The 23,734-nt window shown below is 30.9% G+C and overlaps 1 protein-coding gene across 1 annotated transcript in view; it reads right to left on the bottom strand.

The window, feature by feature from the left end:
• Nucleotides 1–506: 506 nt before the first annotated feature.
• Nucleotides 507–23,734, bottom strand: part of LOC655317 (dipeptidase 1) — a 34,402-nt gene continuing 11,174 nt past the window's right edge. The window contains exons 2-3 of the mRNA XM_015977716.2: nt 7,156–7,880; nt 507–4,721 (exon numbers count right to left, since the gene is read on the bottom strand). Coding sequence (XP_015833202.1) covers nt 4,067–4,721; nt 7,156–7,880 — 1,380 coding nt within the window. The 3' untranslated portion in view covers nt 507–4,066. The remainder of the gene's footprint in view (nt 4,722–7,155; nt 7,881–23,734) is intronic.

Below are 23,734 nucleotides of genomic sequence, written 5' to 3'. Positions count from 1 at the left end.
CTATAAAATGAAATGGGATATTAGGTACACTTTATTGTATTTTTTCTACAAAACTTTTTTTGTGGTAGAAGAATATCTAAATAAATTCACGTGTATTTCATTACCACAAAAAACCTGTGCAAAGATCACGCAATTTCGGTCATTCACAGTATTCACAGAAGCATATAAGTTACTCAAATTTGAGAAAACAAATAGAGATAAGCGATTCCAACTATAAGTTATTTTATATTAGGACAATTAAGAAATTTTATGTTTAATGATGGCAGTAATAATTATAAAAAATAAATAGTTTTTTATAAATCTACAAAGTGTTCAGGAATGACTGTTTCAGTTAACAATGGAATTATGACAAAAGAATTTTTTATTTGACAATTTACAACACGAATAACTCAAACAGTCATTCTTTTGATGGTTAAAAAATAAATACATAACAGAGTGAGTATAAAACAGATGTTAAATTAAAAAAATTAATAGAAAGAGATGTTAGGGAAAAATAAAACAGTACGGAATGTATAGCATTTATTTCAATAAAAAATGTCACTGCATGTTACACCATATTGTAAACATTCGTACCTATTTTGTAGACATACAAAAACTGGCGAAACTCAAAACGTTACGATGCCATGAAAGTTATGCTTGCATTTACGGCAAAGCGAATAAAAAATGGGGCCTACAGGGAAACCGCAAACATAAAAATGGAGATGTCGAAAATAAAACACAATTTTTTTATTTTTCCATAAAATAACAGGACACGTCTTATTCTCTGTAATCAAGAAGCGACACGAACAATAAAAAAGGGAATATTTCTTAAATAAGTGGAGAACACTTGAACTACTTTCAGGACATAAAATACTTTGTTCTCGTAATTTGTGAGGTGGCCCAAATTTTCCAAGTGCTGTCGATTTTAGCATAAATGTTTGGATCCAATCACATGGCTAATAAAACTCGTAACGGAAAGAATAATATTTTTATTTTATGGAATGTCGTTCCATTTAAATGCTTCTACAGTTCTATAAAATTTGTTAAGTACCTAGAAATAAAATTGTGCTATTTGTCATGACTATAATTGCCTTTGAACAAAATTACATCGTTCTAATAAATGTCTGCAATGCCTAAAAAAGTAATACATCAGGCGAACAAGTCAGTATTATCTCGAAGATGTTTTATTGAAACTTTCAAATATATTCTAACGGAATGTATCGATTCCCTCGTCTTCTTCTTATTGTTTTCACTATTAGGTGTCAACTTTCAGTTCATATATCGATTTGTTTAAGTAAAATAGACAATAAAATTTACTCTCTATTTATGGGGTATATAACTATGTTTTAATCCATGCAATGCATACTCTCTATAAATATCTATCTATTTTATTTTAAAAGATTTGTGCTTTTAACAATATTTATTTTTATTCAGTTATTTATTATCATTCTATTTGATAGGTACTCGATAGTCATTAGGTAAATATTAAAATTCACTATCATGTTTCTGCCAAAATTTTTCCGTGTTTACAAAACAATTGAAAATTATGTAAAAAATATTGTAAACATTGTAAATTTTATAATACAATATCGTATGCATTGATAATTTAATGGCAGTGTTGCGATTTACAATAATAATTATAAAATATAGATAAAATCCGCACATGCATGAGACAATTAATGACACAGTGTTAAAATCGCCTTGAACAGAATTCTCGCGGTCTGTCAAGCATGTTCCGCATCCATTTCCATATTGATTAACTATTTATAGTTCCTTTCAAACTAGGGGAATTGTCTACAAGTGACTCTTTCCGAACCGCAAATGTGTCATTAATTATGTCACGCATTGTACGTAATATTAAAATACGCGGCATCGACTTTGGTAAATAACAGTTCTAATAAAATAGGCGCGGAATTTGGATACCCAAGGAAGTGGATAACCACGTCCTGCACAGAAATTTTAATTATTTGAAGTCTCACACTGAACCGCTTTATGGAGGCTGTCCCAGAAATATAGTTCTCAACAATTTTACTTTACAATTTTTTCAAGACTCATGTGCTGGGTGGCTTTTTTCCTATCATCCCGCAAGATTCAAGATACTTTAAATTTAACTGAAACTGTGGCATAATTCAGTTCAATTTTTAAATTTAATATAACACAGAGCCGCGCTAATCCGGACATGGTAGGTTTAGATCCGGTCTGGATTACCGAAAGTAGGAATTAACCGGAAGTTTTACAATCTATGTAAACAAGTTTAGATGGTTACGAATATTAAAAAAAATATTTTATCTTCGCTTGTAATAATAATCGTTTTTTTTTGCCAATTCAGGATAAAAAATAATATTTTATTAAATTAAATGTTTATTTTTTATGTTCTGTTCGTTTCGTTCGAATTGTTAATCGAATGCACAGATTATAAAGTAAATAACTAAGTGAAAATTCATTAATTTAATTAATTTATTATTTTTTTATTGATTTAAAACGTGCTGGAGGAATTTTAAAGATTATTGTTATTAAAGAATGCCAAAAAAATTGCCTTTGGACCGGACCCTTTGGTAATTTTAATATAAAAATATCACAAAATTGTATTTTATAATATAGGAGGAGATGATCTGAAATCCTGGACCAACAAATTACAAAATATAAAATATAGATTTTCATAAAAATTTTCATTTTCATTAAATATTATGTAGTTTTAAGTGCAAAAAAGTGCTTTTTAACCAAATTTCGTAATTTTTTAGGGCGGATTAGCAAAAATCTCATGAAAACAAAAAAATACATTAATTTGTTGATTTATGATTTTTATGATTTTTCGTCTTTCTTTACAAAATTTCTTAAAGTAATTGCATTTCTGGATGATTCACTTTGGTGTCTTCTAATTTTGTTAGCACAAAAACGTGTTTAAGCGCAAGAAAAAAATGCCACCAATTTTTTAGGTAACTTTTAACGAAATTTATGCGCGAAAATTGAAGTTGGAAAATGAGCTTCAAAAAAGCAAGATCGAATAACACCATATTTGAAAATTTCAGCAAATTTTACTTTTATATTTTTATTATTTGTTATTTATTTTTGTTAAATGATGGTCTTTTTGTTCAAAAACGTAGTAATATTATACAAAAATGAGGAAACAACGTTATTTTTGACTTAATTGCATTATTTTTTAGATCAAGATATAGCGATTTTCTTTAGTTCTAAATAAAGGTGCTTAAACTCATGATATTTGTGAAATAATGGCTTGCTTTTATAAACTGATCTGTTAAAAAACCTCACCAATTTAAAATATAGCTTAGAAAAAAATGTGAGTTCATTTTTAAACTTTATTGAACGTCCCATATCACCAACAAGGAGTTGCTCAGGTCAAGTTAGGTCGGGTACCTGTATAATTAGACAGCAACAACAAAATCATGTCGTTTCAGTCAAAATTTTGCGAAAAACTTTATTTTCAGATCTTAGAAGATTGAACCACAAGAATAATGTAAAAATTGCTGCTATTTAAAAATTAAGAATCAAATTGCTTGGAAAAAAGCTGATTTCATTTTTAGGCTTTACTAAAAGTCCTTTTAATTTTTGGTGATTTTTTTGGCAAAATTTTGCGTCTCATGTTGAGAAAGTTTCCAAAACGCTCAAGATGAGTGCAGTGATATAATTTTTGACAAAATTTAATAAATTTTTTTGCCCAGTTTAGTAAGATCTCGACAAAAATGAGATGTAATCTTAAAAACGAATGTAAATCCTTAGAAAAAACTCACGAACTTGATAATGTAATCATATTTTTTCCGTAAAGTGAAAAGTTTAGGCAAAAATCACTTAGTTACATATTTTTGCCCAACCTTGTACAGTGTTTTTCTTGTGTAATTAATATAATTTAATTCATTTCATTCAATTTAATTTATTTAATCTGTTAGCTTCGCATGTCTTTTAGTCCATTGCTTAATGCTGACAGTCTGTATATTTGTTACTACGAAAAAAATTGGGAAAAATATAAATCTTGACTGAATAAATCTTTTCCAAAAAATCAACGGTTGTTTGTTAAAAACTGTTCTTTCTGGCCCAACCTGCATAAAGTCGGTTCTTACGGTACCAACGGTCAGGAATAAATGGAAGTGCATTGCGACTGTAAAAACGGCGCCGTATCTTCTGTCGGCAAAATTTCCGCCAACTTCCATTTATCCCTAATTTCCTCGACCTTTTCAAAGACTCGCAAAAAATTGAGTCCCGCCAAGGCGGAAATATCTCTTTCTGTCCAAACCGGATCAGCAAGCAGTTCCGCCAGGAGATGAGGGTACCTCGATACGTCCTCGAGTCCTGCCGGAGTCATGTTGATGCCGTCGTATCCGGCGCCTATCCCGACGTGATCGATGCCCGCCACGCTCCGGATGTGATTGATGTGTTTGATGACGTCGTGCAGCGAGGCGTTCTCGTTGCACGTCACCAAGTACGTGTAGAAGTTGACCATGACGATGCCGCCGTTGTGCGCCACCAGCTTGAGGACGTCGTCGGGCACGTTGCGCGAGGAGTTGCACAAGGAGTAGGCGCTCGAGTGCGAGAAGATGACGGGCGCGTGCGAGGCGTTGATGGCCGCCTTGGCGGTGTCGATGGAGGTGTGGGAGAGGTCGATTATCATACCCAGGCGGTTCATCTCCTTGATGACGCTCTTGCCGAACGAGGTGAGGCCCTCGGGCTGGCGGGAGTTGGCGCCGCGGGCCCAAGGCGTGTCGCACGAGTGCGTGATGGTCAAGTACCTTTACCACAAGAAGCGCCTATTGATTATTCCATAAACAACTTTAATGAAGAAAAAATAAAAAGCCAAATAATCATTATCGTTACGTTGGTCTGCACAAAATTACTTTTTACTGCTTTTTATTACGAGTATTATGCGGGATTATTATAAATGAGATGCTTTTGGATTATAATATAGTATAGTAAAGAATTTGTTTGTAATGGATTTTTTTATATGTGTGTATAAATCGTTTATTATTTATATTATTTTTTGTTAGAGTTTCGCGGCGATTCAACCACCAAAAATCTATCAACATTTTTTTTATTCACCTCCCATTGTATCCTCTCTTCAATAAAAGACGTGATAAAAGACGTTAAACTAAGCATAAAAATGAGTGTAGATTTTGTTCAAACAATTTAGTTTTTAATTAATTAATTTTCCCTTTTTTCCTTGGGCAACCGTATTAATGTTTGCTCCTTTAATAAATTTACTAGTTTGTTAAATTGATAATGTTTTGTACACCATAAGACACAAATTGTTTATTTTTTTTTCAACAAGAATATTTGTTTAATGATCTAAGATATTCCGTTTCCGGAACAGTCAAAGGATTACCCAAAAATGTAATATTTGTAGAGTTCTATCTTAGAAAATTTCTTCAGAAATTTTTATTAAACCACCTGTTGAGAGCCACTGCGTGCTTTATGGTGGTGTATTAGCAGTTGTTTTTTTGTAAAACAAAATGGACTTTTTGAAATAGTGTTGCTAGCATGTTTAATTGTGTAGAGGCTTCGAATCCCAATTCTGGTGCAAATTTTTTTTGTTTTTTTTTGTAAAATGTAATAACAACTCACAAATTGAAAAAAAAAAAGACTAAAAAATTATTTTGCCTGCTGTTTTGTCAATAATATTAAAATTTTTATAGATTTAATTTAGCGGTTTTCAAAATTTGTGAAAATTTTTTGGGAAAATTTTTGCTATCCTCTATCTACTTTCAAATTTTTGCTAAACCTAACATGCGAATTTTTATGAAATCGTTTCTTTTAAGGGACATGCTGCATTTCAAAGCTTTATAAAAAGAAAGAATCTTTCTGATGTTATCCTGGTAGTTCAAATCGGTTTTACACAGAGTTGGGCAAAAGTATAGTATCACAAAATTTTGTAATTTTTTTACGAATAAAATCTCTCGAAATTGCTTTAGTTGTCGAGTTGTGCAATTTTTGTTTAATAATCTAAAAATCGATACTTTTAAAATGAATTCTAATCTAATATTGCTCTTAAACATGTGTTTTTTGTTAGTAAATTAGGCTCACTACTTTCTATTAAACAAAAATGTTAGTTAATTTTTTTTCTGACCTCACAGTTTTTTGTTACGAAAGATATATCATTCTTACTTAACTGTACTAATGCCTCTGATTTACAACTGATTTAACACACACAGTATCAGAAAGAATGCTAATTGTTACACAATAGTAAATTATCTTCTGGTTGTTTATGTTACCTAACTAAAAACATAGGTAGCATGTTAAGGGTATAATCGCTGTCTTATAAGGTTTCCTAAGATCATCACCAAAGTTTTTGGGATGAAAATATGTTAGGGAATTATTATTGAATTATTATAAGAAAAAATGTTCTAAAAAATATAAAAAATAAAGTAAAACAGCTCATTTTTTGTTTGGCGTCTGTTCAGCATTTTCCGAAATCCCTTTAGCTTTTAAATTTTTTTTTCAATTATCACCCTACTAACAAGGATTTTTTTTTAGTTAGGTAAAGACAATGTTTTTAAAACTTCAACAACGTACCTCAAAATCCTCAAGAAATTATAACCTTCAGCAAAGATAAATTGTGTAAACTAAAAGTGTATGCATTCTTGATAGTGTACTAATAATTGTGTTTTTTGGAAAAAGTTCAGCTAACAAACGTCTAGTTTCACATACTGTTTTATTACCAAATAATTGGACATTTTTTCAGTTCAAACAAGAAAACGGTTGTTTTTAAATAAACTTCAAAGTTTAGAAGATTAAAAAATATTAGGCTGAAGGTTTTTTCTAATGTTATTACGTAGAATTTCCGGACTGTACAAAACTGTGCATTTTTTATTTAAATTTTAATTTAGGGAAGATTTGACATCATAGACTTTTTGTTTTCGGTGGTTTTAAAATTTAAATTTTTTACTTTTTGAATGATTTTTTTTAAATACGTTGAATAACATTATTAAATATTACAACAAAATTAAAAAAATTGTTTTGCCATTAAAAAAATTTAAAAACTTCGTATTCATAATAATAATTATTGGAGAAACATTTCGTTACAGACCAGTGTTGTTCCTCAAATTCATTACTCAAGGAATAGTTTCGCGTAACACGTAAATCTCCAATTTTTAGTTTCTGTGATAAATTGCTTTTTCGAACAACTAGTACATCGAAAAGTTTTCGAATTAATTGTCCAGTGCTTGGTACCTGGCGCCAAGGTTGTAGAAGGTCCGGAGCACCGCCAAGGAGTTCCCCAGCGCGTGTCCTCCTTCCACGCCAATAAGCGAGGCGATCTGGCCCTTGCGGTGGACCTCCAGCAGCTCGCTGGAGCTGCGCACCAGAGTAAAGTGCTGCGAGTTGATGTCAACAAGCCGCTTGACGACGTCGATTTGTTCCAATGTTATTTGCACGGCATCGAGATGCTGCGCTTTGCAAGGCACGTAAGCAGACCAGAACTGGGCCCCCAACAGACCGCGCTTGAGACGGGGGATGTCCGTCTGCGACCAGCGGCTTTTGGACCACGGTTCTTGTTGCTCGATGGCACTGAGATTGAGAGTTGACAGTTTGTTGTGGACGAACTTGCGCAAGTTCCAGGGCAGGTCATTGTGGCCGTCGATTAGGGGGGCGCTCTTTAATAAACGATGGACTACTTCTAGACGTTCCTCTAACGTTTGGGGTTTCATTTCAGGAGTTAAGGCAAAAGGAAGGCTCAAACCAGCCGCTACCGTTGCGACTATTACGCACACCACGAGGCAGATGCACCAAGGACCGCATACTGAACTTCGGGACGAATCACTGTCGGTGCTGCACGAGCACGATTCTAAAGATGCGCTGTATTCGTAGTCGTAGTAGAAATTATTTTGAACATAATTAGGCACTGCACTAAATGAAGTTTCTTGATGGACTGGCAGTTGGCGTGGGCATGGGGGAATCTGGAATACAACACAAAAATACATGTTTTTTTATACACATTTGACAATTTTTTTAATAAAAAGATTTGAAAAGTTTTCTTGTTTTTGTTTTAATCTCCATCCTCAGGTTGTTACTCAATCACATAAAATATTATGAGTCCAAATCACAACGTAATTGAGACTATTCATTAATGTATAATTTTTTTAGTGTTACTATTATTATTATAAGTATAAGCAAAACTTTATGTGATAAAAATAATACGTTGGAAAATTAACTTTTAAAATACTCGTATAGCGCACTGAAAATAATGCACGTTGAAAATGGTGGATGCGCCGGGTAAAAACACGTCACTACAATTATTAGATATTTAAAACCGGTTCAAAAAACTAATACGTTTTATCATTTCATTTTTATTAAAAAAAAAAAACTTGCAAAATTTTGTCGATCCCGTTTTAACCTCCATCCTTAGCTTGTTATTGTGTTTACACTCAGAATAAATTATAGTATTTATTTTCTAAACGTATAAAATTATAACGTAAGAACTACATAACTAAACAGATTATGTAAGAAAACATTACAATTTGTGAAAGAAAATTGTAATTCCAGAACACATTTTGTTTTAAAATTTTCTAATTAAAAAAATATTTACGATAATAATGATAAACCTACATTAATTTTAAGGAACATTAAATTAGTAATAGTATAAAAGTAAACAATTTTTTTTGCCAAACAGTTGTAAAAACTTCGTTACACAGGAGATTTGAAAGTGTCAATAAAAATAAAATAAAATAATTATGCTAAATATGTATAGTAATTGTCATAATATGCTGTATTTTACAAAAATTTAAAGAACATAACCATACGTTTAGAATATAGCGCACTGGTTACAAAATATTGTCCATCAAAAAATGGTGGATGCGCCGGGCAAAATTACCGCATTATCTTTATTAGATTTTAAAAGCGGCTAAAATGGCCAATGTGTGTTTACTGTATTCAATATTTAAAGAAATATATACAATTATTTAACAGTGCACTTAAGAAGAATGGACAACTTTATTTTTATTCCTCTCTCTTGAGAACTCCAAGCCACGCATGTGGAAAGCGCTTCCATCTGGATATTCTATTAATACCAAAATGTTATAAAAAATGTTAAAAACTTTTAATTCTTTGAATGAAAAAGCAGGAAATACACTACTTAAACTTAAACTGTTTACTTTAATAAATTGTATGTTTATAAAATTGTTATAAATAGTTTGTTGTCAAATATACCATAAAAATCAGTCACTTTAAAGATTAATTACTAGTATATAAAAAAATACATAGTTATTTTGCATTTTGAATAAAATTTAAATTAATTGTAACTATAAGTAACAACAAAGGAAAAAAAACTATTGTCTAAGCTTGTATTTGGGTTTGACCAAAAAAATTACTAACTTAAGCAGCAATTTTTTTATGTTTAATTTAATTGTTTCAATAAATTATAAACAGTAAGTAAGTTGTTTAATTTTAAAAGCTTTTCACTCGTTCTTCCGACAACCATGCATTCTTATTTAAATTCGTTAATAATCCATAGATGAATCTTTAAATTTTTTGAAACACAATGTTTTTGAATTATATCGCACTGGTAGTATTGTAATACTAAAAAAACTGAGAAGAAGAAACTACAAACCAAACATTTAACCATTGTTTCTAGCTCAGCCATAATAATTTATACTAAAAGATCTACGAGTAAAAGGAAGCATAAAACTGGAAATATTTAACAAATTTAAGAAATAAATTTCTCCTAAAAAAAGTAAAAAAAGTAGCGGAAGCTGACGATAAGCCAGTGTTTTTGATGAACAGTAAAAATCTCCAGAATTTCGAAACTAGGTTTATTAATCTAGGTTAAAGACAACGATTTTTTTGACAACCAAGCAAAAAACCTACAAAAAAACTTTTAAATGCCTATAAATTGTTTTATGAAACACAATTCTGTTCCTACTTATTAACTATGTATTTTTTCATGCGATGTTTTGCAATAATTTTTTTCTAAAATTCAACTTTGAACTTAAATCTCGAATATTTCCTCATTTTTAGTTCGGTTCGATCGCGACACTTATTGTAGGAATGGGAAATGGAATGTGGAATGGCAGCTGGGAACGGATACATCGTTCAGAAATAAATACATTTTTTCGCTGTAAAAATGAAATTTATTCGTGATAATTTCAAAAATGTTAAAATTATACCAGTTACAACGTGATTTATAAAATCTAAAGAAAGGAAAACCACAGGTTTTATTGATTTTTTTAATTAAACAACACTTAAAAAATGTAGAATTCGAACGTCTGTTGTCAATATTTTTCTTAAAGTTTTGTGTCAGCTTATTGTTGATGCAAAACGTCCTTTTAAGCGTTGCGTTTTATTTATTTTCTCAACTGCAATTCCTTAGGCGTGTTCTAATGTTTCATCTTTCTAAAACGCTCTCTGGAAAGTTTTTAAGGCTACTTTACGGTTGCATTGTGTAAACATCAATATTTAACATTTATCCTGACGTCGAAAACAATACTTTAAGGGTCAATTCCATAAATTGTTTACAACCCATTTGCTGGAAATTGCTTTTATCTCCTATTTATTTCTGTAATCGTTCTCGTTTGCCAATTTCTTGTTAACAACCTACTTAGAACTATATAATTATTACTTGCTCAAATTTCCGCACACAGCTCGTAAGCAAATTTTTCCTCGTGCTTTCTTTGAGAAGCTCGTAAATAATCTCTAAGTTAGGGTCACATGAATCTTTATTTCCACTTCTGAAAACAATATGCATAAAATTTCATGAAACCCTATCCTGTTCTGCTAAGGATAAATGAGGCCAAACACCATTGTTAGAAACATCTGTGCATATCATAATTTAATAGTACATTCTGGTTTATGCTTGTTTGCGTGTAATTTTGTTGCTAATAGTATTCCCCAAAGACCCGTCACCTGAAGCACTATGATGGACAAATTTATTTACAAATCTCAGGTGGCAAGCTAACGACGTTAATTTACTAAAACTACTGACATTAGCCGGTTTTGCTCTTTAAAACGTCTGCAGTTTATAATAAACGTGAAAAACAACCGGCGTTCGTAAACTGACACTTCATTTTTTCACACAAGATGTATCGACGTTTCCATCTACTGACATTAAAAAAGCTTCTTTGAAACTATTGACATGGATTTGATTCGGCCGTCTCGAGTTTATTAAATTGAAAAAATAAAACCAATGCTTGTCAAACTTAATTACGCTTTAAATCAAGCAAAATGGAAGCAGTCAAAGCTGATTAAATTAAATCAAATTTTAATTAATTAAAATTACAAAATCGTGTTCCTCGACAATTGTTATGCGACATTAGCATTAAATGTGTTATGTTGAGAGCACACCTCGTGCCCATTACAGTTTCCCATCAACGACCTAGAGATACTTAGACTTCTCTGTAACTGCAGATATGAGGTTTCAGTGCGAAACAGTCAATAGTTTTCCTATAATTATGAAAAAACTATTGAAGCAACTAAGCTTGTTAAAAGTTTCACCAACCGATGCACTCGTATATTTCCGATGCCGTAATATTATTATCAATGTATTTGCAGACACTTTTGATGAAATGGGTGGAGATAGGGTTCCCAAATAAATTGACTCTCTTTTCGTTGGAAAATTGTTTTCGGGGGCGCACATATTGTTCTAGTATTACATATATTATACCCACACAAAATTGATGAGCTCTGAGCTGTATTAAGTACTCCCATAAGGAATTTAAGTATCAGGTTTCCAGTCTTTAGCATTCAGGAACATTACAGTAACCCTGCCGTTATAAATAAACTTATCTAGAGATACTTTTATGGACGTTTGGTATAATCTTTAAGCGCCTGGGACATAATATAAGACAATATGTTATTTTAATATCAAACTATTAATTTTGCGAACGGAATCACCAAGCTTATTATCAAATCTTGGTAAACATAACAGATTTTACATTGAAAATATTTAGCAAATATTAAATTTGACATTCAGTGGGGTTGAAAAGTGTGATAAGCACGAACCTGATCAAGATATAAGTTTAATTTTCGATTCCTTTTAATACGAGTAAAATGGAAAAAACATCTCGATAGAACTACGGCTTTTTTTACATATTATAACAGTTTTTTACAAATATTAATATTTATAAATATTTTGCTTAAAATTAAGGTAGCCATTTTATAGTGAAAAATTTTATTCATTAAAAAAATTCATAACTCGAAAACTAAAAGTCGTAGAGCATTGCGGTTTGTTCGATTGAATTCTACGGCTCATTTTACATTTTATATCAATTTTTCACAAGGATTGAAAATTTAAAATTTTTTGCCTAAATTTAGGGTAGCCATTTGTCATAGTGAAAAATTTTATTCATTAAAAAAATTCATAACTCGAAAACTAAAAGTCGTAGAGCATTGCGGTTTGTTCGATTGAATTCTACGGCTCATTTTACATATTATATCAATTTTTCACAAGGATTGAAAATTTAAAATTTTTTGCCTAAATTTAGGGTAGCCATTTGTCATAGTGAAAAATTTTATTCATTAAAAAAATTCATAACCCGAAAACTAAAAGTCGTAGAGCATTGCGGTTTGTTCGATTGAATTCTACGGCTCATTTTACATATTATATCAATTTTTCACAAGGATTAAAAATTTAAAAATTTTTGCCTAAATTTAGGGTAGCCATTTGTCATAGTGAAAAATTTTATTCATTAAAAAAATTCATAACTCGAAAACTAAAAGTCATAGAGCAGTGCGGTTTGTTCCATTGGATTCAGCGGCTTTTTTTCTCTATTATACTGATTTTTTACGCAATTTAAAATTTTCAATTTTTTTGCTCAAATTTCCTGAGAATACACTTACTTACCTTCAAAGAGATGAAAAAAAATTTTTTTTAAACTAACTCCAGCAAATTTTTATAAACTTCTACATGTCTTAACAACCCACAAAAGTTGTTAAAAGTCCACAAAAAGTCCAAATGTTCGATTTTTTTATGTTTGATTTTTTCAATTTTCGTCGCAGATTTTGTCGGTTTTGGGTACCTGGAACATTTCTCGACCAATAGCTCCGGAACTATTAGAAATAACCCCATAAAGTGTACTATCGTTGGAAAGCTATTTAAATTATCTATTTTTTTCAAAAAAGATTGTTGTTCTCCGACTAATAGTTTTCGAGCAAATTGCTGCTAAATGCAAAAATTGGTAAAATTTTAAAAAATTCATAACTAAAAAACTATTAGAAATTTAGCAATTTTCTCGATGCCAATCGATTCTCCGGATTATTTTGCATAGGTTTGGATTAAAACTGTTCCACTTTTTAAAATAGTTTAGCCGTAAATGAGAAAATAAAAAAAATTAAAAAAAAGTTAACACTCCCCCCTTAAAATCGGTCAATTTTTAAAGTGTCTCAAAATCAAATAAAACCTATTCTTTCTTATAGATTTTGATGTGCTCTTTACGATGGAACAAACCGTTTTCTTCTAGCTCTTTTAGTTTGGCCGTAATCGGCGTTTAAAAATTGAAAATTTTTTTGCGAGATATCGCTTTAAGTCCTATGCCATTTTGTAGAGTTTTTTATTCCGGTTATCCTCCATTTTTCCGTTCTTCGATATCTTTAACAGTTTCGCCGTAATTGGCGATTGAAAATTGAAAAAAAATGAAAATGGAAACCTTTTTTTGCGTTTTTCTCAGAAACTGTAAGACTTAGAGCAACGAGCAAAAAACCATCTGATATCGCTTAATTTTATCTATTTTTTCGACTAAACCCGGAGCCGCTCAGGGCAACGGTTCCGGCTACAAAGGCGATCAAAGTTTTTCATTAAAAAAATTCATAACTCGAAAACTAAAAGTCGTAGAGCATTGCGGTTTGTTCGATTGAATTCTACGGCTCATTTTACATATTATATCAATTTTTCACAAGGATTGAAAATTTAAAATTTTTTGCCTAAATTTAGGGTGGCCATTTGTCATAGTGAAAAATTTTATTCATTAAAAAAATTCATAACTCGAAAACTAAAAGACGTAGAGCATTGCGGTTTGTTCGATTGAATTCTACGGCTCATTTTTCATATTATATCAATTTTTCACAAGGATTGAAAATTTAAAATTTTTTGCCTAAATTTAGGGTAGCCATTTGTCATAGTGAAAAATTTTATTCATTAAAAAAATTCATAACTCGAAAACTAAAAGTCATAGAGCAGTGCGGTTTGTTCCATTGGATTCAGCGGCTTTTTTTCTCTATTATACTAATTTTTCACGCAATTTAAAATTTTCAATTTTTTTGCTCAAATTTCCTTAGAATACACTTACTTACCTTCAAAGAGATGAAAAAAAAATTTTTTTAAACTAACTCCAGCAAATTTTTATAAACTTCTACATGTCTTAACAACCCACAAAAGTTGTTAAAAGTCCACAAAAAGTCCAAATGTTCGATTTTTTTATGTTTGATTTTTTCAATTTTCGTCGCAGATTTTGTCGGTTTTGGGTACCTGGAACATTTCTCGACCAATAGCTCCGGAACTATTAGAAATAACCCCATAAAGTGTACTATCGTTGGTCTCCGACTAATAGTTTTCGAGCAAATTGCTGCTAAATGCAAAAATTGGTAAAATTTTAAAAAATTCATAACTAAAAAACTATTAGGAATTTAGCAATTTTCTCGATGCCAATCGATTCTCCGGATCATTTTGCATAGATATGGATCAAAACCGTTCCACTTTTTAAAATAGTTTAGCCGTAAATGAGTAAATAAAAAAAATTAAAAAACAGTTAACACTCCCCCCTTAAAATCGGTCAATTTTTAAAGTGTCTCAAAATCAAATAAAACCTTTTTTTTCTTATAGATTTTGATGTGCTCTTTACGATGAAACAAACCGTTTTCTTCTAGCTCTCTTAGTTTGGCCGTAATCGGCGTTAAAAAATTGAAAAATTTTTTGCGAGATATCGTCTTAAGTCCTATGCCATTTTGTAGAGTTTTTTATTCCGGTTATCCTCCATTTTTCCGTTCTTCGATATCTTTAACAGTTTCGCCGTAATTGGCGATTGAAAATAGAAAAAAAGTGAAAATGGAAACCTTTTTTTGCGTTTTTCTCAGAAACTGTAAGACTTAGAGCAACGAGCAAAAAACCATCTGATATCGCTTAATTTTATCTATTTTTTCGACCAAACCCGGAGCCGCTCAGGGCAACGGTTCCGGCTACAAAGGCGATCAAAGTTTTTCATTAAAAAAATTCATAACTCGAAAACTAAAAGTCGTAGAGCATTGCGGTTTGTTCGATTGAATTCTACGGCTCATTTTATATATTATATCAATTTTTCACAAGGATTGAAAATTTAAAATTTTTTGCCTAAATTTAGGGTAGCCATTTGTCATAGTGAAAAATTTTATTCATTAAAAAAATTCATAACCCGAAAACTAAAAGTCGTAGAGCATTGCGGTTTGTTCGATTGAATTCTACGGCTCATTTTACATATTATATCAATTTTTCACAAAGATTGAAAATTTAAAAATTTTTGCCTAAATTTAGGGTAGCCATTTGTCATAGTGAAAAATTTTATTCATTAAAAAATTCATAACTCGAAAACTAAAAGTCGTAGAGCATTGCGGTTTGTTCCATTGGATTCAGCGGCTTTTTTTTTCTATTATACTGATTTTTCACGCAATTTAAAATTTTCAATTTTTTTGCTCAAATTTCCTGAGAATACACTTACTTACCTTCAAAGAGATGAAAAAAAAATTTTTTTAAACTAACTCCAGCAAATTTTTATAAACTTCTACATGTCTTAACAACCCACAAAAGTTGTTAAAAGTCCACAAAAAGTCCAAATGTTCGATTTTTTTATGTTTGATTTTTTCAATTTTCGTCGCAGATTTTGTCGGTTTTGGGTACCTGGAACATTTCTCGACCAATAGCTCCGGAACTATTAGAAATAACCCCATAAAGTGTACTATCGTTGGAAAGCTCTTTAAATTATCTATTTTTTTCAAAAAAGATTGTTGTTCTCCGACTAATAGTTTTCGAGCAAATTGCTGCTAAATGCAAAAATTGGTAAAATTTTAAAAAATTTATAACTAAAAAACTATTAGGAATTTAGCAATTTTCTTGATGCCAATCGATTCTCCGGATCATTTTGTATAGGTATGGATCAAAAACGTTCCACTTTTTAAAATAGTTTAGCCGTAAATGAGAAAATAAAAAAAATTAAAAAAAAGTTAACACTCCCCCCTTAAAATCGGTCAATTTTTAAAGTGTCTCAAAATTAAATAACAACTATTCTCTCTTATAGATTTAGATGTGCTCTTGACGATGGAACAAACCGTTTTCTTCTAGCTCTTTTAGTTTGGCCGTAATCGGCGTTTAAAAATTGAAAATTTTTTTGCGAGATATCGTCTTAAGTCCTATGCCATTTTGTAGAGTTTTTTATTCCGGTTATCCTCCATTTTTCCGTTCTTCGATATCTTTAACAGTTTCGCCGTAATTGGCGATTGAAAATAGAAAAAAAGTGAAAATGGAAACCTTTTTTTGCGTTTTTCTCGGAAACTGTAAGACTTAGAGCAACGAACAAAAAACCATCTGATAGCGCTTAATTTTATCTATTTTTTCGACTAAACCCGGAGCCGCTCAGGGCAACGGTTCCGGCTACAGAGGCGATCAACGTTTTTCATTAAAAAAATTCATAACTCGAAAACTAAAAGTCGTAGAGCATTGCGGTTTGTTCGATTGAATTCTACGGCTCATTTTACATATTATATCAATTTTTCACAAGGATTGAAAATTTAAAATTTTTTGCCTAAATTTAGGGTAGCCATTTGTCATAGTGAAAAATTTTATTCATTAAAAAAATTCATAACTCGAAAACTAAAAGTCATAGAGCAGTGCGGTTTGTTCCATTGGATTCAGCGGCTTTTTTTCTCTATTATACTGATTTTTCACGCAATTTAAAATTTTCAATTTTTTTGCTCAAATTTCCTGAGAATACACTTACTTACCTTCAAAGAGATGAAAAAAAAATTTTTTTAAACTAACTCCAGCAAATTTTTATAAACTTCTACATGTCTTAACAACCCACAAAAGTTGTTAAAAGTCCACAAAAAGTCCAAATGTTCGATTTTTTTATGTTTGATTTTTTCAATTTTCGTCGCAGATTTTGTCGGTTTTGGGTACCTGGAACATTTCTCGACCAATAGCTCCGGAACTATTAGAAATAACCCCATAAAGTGTACTATCGTTGGAAAGCTCTTTAAATTATCTATTTTTTTCAAAAAAGATTGTTGTTCTCCGACTAATAGTTTTCGAGCAAATTGCTGCTAAATGCAAAAATTGGTAAAATTTTAAAAAATTCATAACTAAAAAACTATTAGGAATTTAGCAATTTTCTCGATGCCAATCGATTCTCCGGATCATTTTGCATAGATATGGATCAAAACCGTTCCACTTTTTAAAATAGTTTAGCCGTAAATGAGTAAATAAAAAAAATTAAAAAAAAGTTAACACTCCCCCCTTAAAATCGGTCAATTTTTAAAGTGTCTCAAAATCAAATAAAACCTTTTTTTTCTTATAGATTTTGATGTGCTCTTTACGATGAAACAAACCGTTTTCTTCTAGCTCTCTTAGTTTGGCCGTAATCGGCGTTTAAAAATTGAAAAATTTTTTGCGAGATATCGTCTTAAGTCCTATGCTATTTTGTAGAGTTTTTTATTCCGGTTATTCTCCATTTTTCCGTTCTTCGATATCTTTAACAGTTTCGCCGTAATTGGCGATTGAAAATAGAAAAAAAGTGAAAATGGAAACCTTTTTTTGCGTTTTTCTCAGAAACTGTAAGACTTAGAGCAACGAACAAAAAACCATCTGATATCGCTTAATTTTATCTATTTTTTCGACTAAACCCGGAGCCGCTCAGGGCAACGGTTCCGGCTACAGAGGCGATCAAAATTTTTCATTAAAAAAATTCATAACTCGAAAACTAAAAGTCGTAGAGCATTGCGGTTTGTTCGATTGAATTCTACGGCTCATTTTACATATTATATCAATTTTTCACAAGGATTGAAAATTTAAAAATTTTTGCCTAAATTTAGGGTAGCCATTTGTCATAGTGAAAAATTTTATTCATTAAAAAATTCATAACTCGAAAACTAAAAGTCGTAGAGCATTGCGGTTTGTTCCATTGGATTCAGCGGCTTTTTTTCTCTATTATACTGATTTTTCACGCAATTTAAAATTTTCAATTTTTTTGCTCAAATTTCCTGAGAATACACTTTTACTTACCTTCAAAGAGATGAAAAAAAAAATTTTTTTAAACGAACTCCAGCAAATTTTTATAAACTTCTACATGTCTTAACAACCCACAAAAGTTGTTAAATGTCCACAAAAAGTCCAAATGTTCGATTTTTTTATGTTTGATTTTTTCAATTTTCGTCGCAGATTTTGTCGGTTTTGGGTACCTGGAACATTTCTCGACCAATAGCTCCGGAACTATTAGAAATAACCCCATAAAGTGTACTATCGTTGGAAAGCTCTTTAAATTATCTATTTTTTTCAAAAAAGATTGTTGTTCTCCGACTAATAGTTTTCGAGCAAATTGCTGCTAAATGCAAAAATTGGTAAAATTTTAAAAAATTCATAACTAAAAAACTATTAGGAATTTAGCAATTTTCTCGATGCCAATCGATTCTCCGGATCATTTTGCATAGGTATGGATCAAAACCGTTTCACTTTTTAAAATAGTTTAGCCGTAAATGAGAAAATAAAAAAAATTAAAAAAAAGTTAACACTCCCCCCTTAAAATCGGTCAATTTTTAAAGTGTCTCAAAATCAAATAAAACCTATTCTTTCTTATAGATTTTGATGTGCTCTTTACGATGGAACAAACCGTTTTCTTCTAGCTCTTTTAGTTTGGCCGTAATCGGCGTTTAAAAATTGAAAAATTTTTTGCGAGATATCGTCTTAAGTCCTATGCCATTTTGTAGAGTTTTTTATTTCGGTTATCCTTCATTTTTCCGTTCTTCGATATCTTTAACAGTTTCGCCGTAATTGGCTATTGAAAATAGAAAAAAAGTGAAAATGGAAACGTTTTTTTGCGTTTTTCTCAGAAACTGTAAGACTTAGAGCAACGAACAAAAAACCATCTGATAGCGCTTAATTTTATCTATTTTTTCGACCAAACACGGAGCCGCTCAGAGCAACGGTTCCGGCTACAGAGGCGATCAAAGTTTTTCATTAAAAAAATTCATAACTCGAAAACTAAAAGTCGTAGAGCATTGCGGTTTGTTCGATTGAATTCTACGGCTCATTTTACATATTATATCAATTTTTCACAAAGATTGAAAATTTAAAAATTTTTGCCTAAATTTAGGGTAGCCATTTGTCATAGTGAAAAATTTTATTCATTAAAAAATTCATAACTCGAAAACTAAAAGTCGTAGAGCATTGCGGTTTGTTCCATTGGATTCAGCGGCTTTTTTTCTCTATTATACTGATTTTTCACGCAATTTAAAATTTTCAATTTTTTTGCTCAAATTTCCTGAGAATACACTTACTTACCTTCAAAGAGATGAAAAAAAAATTTTTTTAAACTAACTCCAGCAAATTTTTATAAACTTCTACATGTCTTAACAACCCACAAAAGTTGTTAAAAGTCCACAAAAAGTCCAAATGTTCGATTTTTTTATGTTTGATTTTTTCAATTTTCGTCGCAGATTTTGTCGGTTTTGGGTACCTGGAACATTTCTCGACCAATAGCTCCGGAACTATTAGAAATAACCCCATAAAGTGTACTATCGTTGGAAAGCTCTTTAAATTATCTATTTTTTTCAAAAAAGATTGTTGTTCTCCGACTAATAGTTTTCGAGCAAATTGCTGCTAAATGCAAAAATTGGTAAAATTTTAAAAAATTTATAACTAAAAAACTATTAGGGATTTAGCAATTTTCTTGATGCCAATCGATTCTCCGGATCATTTTGTATAGGTATGGATCAAAAACGTTCCACTTTTTAAAATAGTTTAGCCGTAAATGAGAAAATAAAAAAAAATAAAAAAAAGTTAACACTTCCCCCTTAAAATCGGTCAATTTTTAAAGTGTCTCAAAATTAAATAAAAACTATTCTCTCTTATAGATATTGATGTGCTCTTTACGATGGAACAAACCGTTTTCTTCTAGCTCTTTTAGTTTGGCCGTAATCGGCGTTTAAAAATTGAAAAATTTTTTGCGAGATATCGCTTTAAGTCCTATGCCATTTTGTAGAGTTTTTATTCCGGTTATCCTCCATTTTTCCGTTCTTCGATATCTTTAACAGTTTCGCCGTAATTGGCGATTGAAAATTGAAAAAAAATGAAAATGGAAACCTTTTTTTGCGTTTTTCTCGGAAACTGTAAGACTTAGAGCAACGAACAAAAAACCATCTGATAGCGCTTAATTTTATCTATTTTTTCGACCAAACCCGGAGCCGCTCAGAGCAACGGTTCCGGCTACAGAGGCGATCAAAGTTTTTCATTAAAAAAATTCATAACTCGAAAACTAAAAGTCGTAGAGCATTGCGGTTTGTTCGATTGAATTCTACGGCTCATTTTATATATTATATCAATTTTTCACAAGGATTGAAAATTTAAAATTTTTTGCCTAAATTTAGGGTAGCCATTTGTCATAGTGAAAAATTTTATTCATTAAAAAAATTCATAACCCGAAAACTAAAAGTCGTAGAGCATTGCGGTTTGTTCGATTGAATTCTACGGCTCATTTTACATATTATATCAATTTTTCACAAAGATTGAAAATTTAAAAATTTTTGCCTAAATTTAGGGTAGCCATTTGTCATAGTGAAAAATTTTATTCATTAAAAAATTCATAACTCGAAAACTAAAAGTCGTAGAGCATTGCGGTTTGTTCCATTGGATTCAGCGGCTTTTTTTCTCTATTATACTGATTTTTCACGCAATTTAAAATTTTCAATTTTTTTGCTCAAATTTCCTGAGAATACACTTACTTACCTTCAAAGAGATGAAAAAAAATTTTTTTTAAACTAACTCCAGCAAATTTTTATAAACTTCTACATGTCTTAACAACCCACAAAAGTTGTTAAAAGTCCACAAAAAGTCCAAATGTTCGATTTTTTTATGTTTGATTTTTTCAATTTTCGTCGCAGATTTTGTCGGTTTTGGGTACCTGGAACATTTCTCGACCAATAGCTCCGGAACTATTAGAAATAACCCCATAAAGTGTACTATCGTTGGAAAGCTCTTTAAATTATCTATTTTTTTCAAAAAAGATTGTTGTTCTCCGACTAATAGTTTTCGAGCAAATTGCTGCTAAATGCAAAAATTGGTAAAATTTTAAAAAATTTATAACTAAAAAACTATTAGGGATTTAGCAATTTTCTTGATGCCAATCGATTCTCCGGATCATTTTGTATAGGTATGGATCAAAAACGTTCCACTTTTTAAAATAGTTTAGCCGTAAATGAGAAAATAAAAAAAATTAAAAAAAAGTTAACACTTCCCCCTTAAAATCGGTCAATTTTTAAAGTGTCTCAAAATTAAATAAAAACTATTCTCTCTTATAGATATTGATGTGCTCTTTACGATGGAACAAACCGTTTTCTTCTAGCTCTTTTAGTTTGGCCGTAATCGGCGTTTAAAAATTGAAAAATTTTTTGCGAGATATCGCTTTAAGTCCTATGCCATTTTGTAGAGTTTTTATTCCGGTTATCCTCCATTTTTCCGTTCTTCGATATCTTTAACAGTTTCGCCGTAATTGGCGATTGAAAATTGAAAAAAAATGAAAATGGAAACCTTTTTTTGCGTTTTTCTCAGAAACTGTAAGACTTAGAGCAACGAGCAAAAAACCATCTGATATCGCTTAATTTTATCTATTTTTTCGACCAAACCCGGAGCCGCTCAGGGCAACGGTTCCGGCTACAAAGGCGATCAGAGTTTTTCATTAAAAAAATTCATAACTCGAAAACTAAAAGTCGTAGAGCATTGCGGTTTGTTCGATTGAATTCTACGGCTCATTTTACATATTATATCAATTTTTCACAAGGATTGAAAATTTAAAAATTTTTGCCTAAATTTAGGGTAGCCATTTGTCATAGTGAAAAATTTTATTCATTAAAAAAATTCATAACTCGAAAACTAAAAGTCATAGAGCAGTGCGGTTTGTTCCATTGGATTCAGCGGCTTTTTTTCTCTATTATACTGATTTTTCACGCAATTTAAAATTTTCAATTTTTTTGCTCAAATTTCCTGAGAATACACTTACTTACCTTCAAAGAGATGAAAAAAAAATTTTTTTTAAACTAACTCCAGCAAATTTTTATAAACTTCTACATGTCTTAACAACCCACAAAAGTTGTTAAAAGTCCACAAAAAGTCCAAATGTTCGATTTTTTTATGTTTGATTTTTTCAATTTTCGTCGCAGATTTTGTCGGTTTTGGGTACCTGGAACATTTCTCGACCAATAGCTCCGGAACTATTAGAAATAACCCCATAAAGTGTACTATCGTTGGAAAGCTCTTTAAATTATCTATTTTTTTCAAAAAAGATTGTTGTTCTCCGACTAATAGTTTTCGAGCAAATTGCTGCTAAATGCAAAAATTGGTAAAATTTTAAAAAATTTATAACTAAAAAACTATTAGGAATTTAGCAATTTTCTTGATGCCAATCGATTCTCCGGATCATTTTGTATAGGTATGGATCAAAAACGTTCCACTTTTTAAAATAGTTTAGCCGTAAATGAGAAAATAAAAAAAATTAAAAAATAGTTAACACTCCCCCCTTAAAATCGGTCAATTTTTAAAGTGTCTCAAAATCAAATAAAACCTTTTTTTTCTTATAGATTTTGATGTGCTCTTTACGATGAAACAAACCGTTTTCTTCTAGCTCTCTTAGTTTGGCCGTAATCGGCGTTAAAAAATTGAAAAATTTTTTGCGAGATATCGTCTTAAGTCCTATGCCATTTTGTAGAGTTTTTTATTCCGGTTATCCTCCATTTTTCCGTTCTTCGATATCTTTAACAGTTTCGCCGTAATTGGCGATTGAAAATAGAAAAAAAGTGAAAATGGAAACCTTTTTTTGCGTTTTTCTCAGAAACTGTAAGACTTAGAGCAACGAGCAAAAAACCATCTGATATCGCTTAATTTTATCTATTTTTTCGACCAAACCCGGAGCCGCTCAGGGCAACGGTTCCGGCTACAAAGGCGATCAAAGTTTTTCATTAAAAAAATTCATAACTCGAAAACTAAAAGTCGTAGAGCATTGCGGTTTGTTCGATTGAATTCTACGGCTCATTTTATATATTATATCAATTTTTCACAAGGATTGAAAATTTAAAATTTTTTACCTAAATTTAGGGTAGCCATTTGTCATAGTGAAAAATTTTATTCATTAAAAAAATTCATAACCCGAAAACTAAAAGTCGTAGAGCATTGCGGTTTGTTCGATTGAATTCTACGGCTCATTTTACATATTATATCAATTTTTCACAAAGATTGAAAATTTAAAAATTTTTGCCTAAATTTAGGGTAGCCATTTGTCATAGTGAAAAATTTTATTCATTAAAAAATTCATAACTCGAAAACTAAAAGTCGTAGAGCATTGCGGTTTGTTCCATTGGATTCAGCGGCTTTTTTTCTCTATTATACTGATTTTTCACGCAATTTAAAATTTTCAATTTTTTTGCTCAAATTTCCTGAGAATACACTTACTTACCTTCAAAGAGATGAAAAAAAAATTTTTTTAAACTAACTCCAGCAAATTTTTATAAACTTCTACATGTCTTAACAACCCACAAAAGTTGTTAAAAGTCCACAAAAAGTCCAAATGTTCGATTTTTTTATGTTTGATTTTTTCAA

Source organism: Tribolium castaneum, chromosome 1, assembly GCF_031307605.1.
Source record: "Tribolium castaneum strain GA2 chromosome 1, icTriCast1.1, whole genome shotgun sequence".
Taxonomy (NCBI): domain Eukaryota; kingdom Metazoa; phylum Arthropoda; class Insecta; order Coleoptera; family Tenebrionidae; genus Tribolium; species Tribolium castaneum.
The sequence above is the reverse complement of the archived record's forward strand: the minus strand, read 5'-3'. Positions and strand labels throughout refer to the sequence as shown.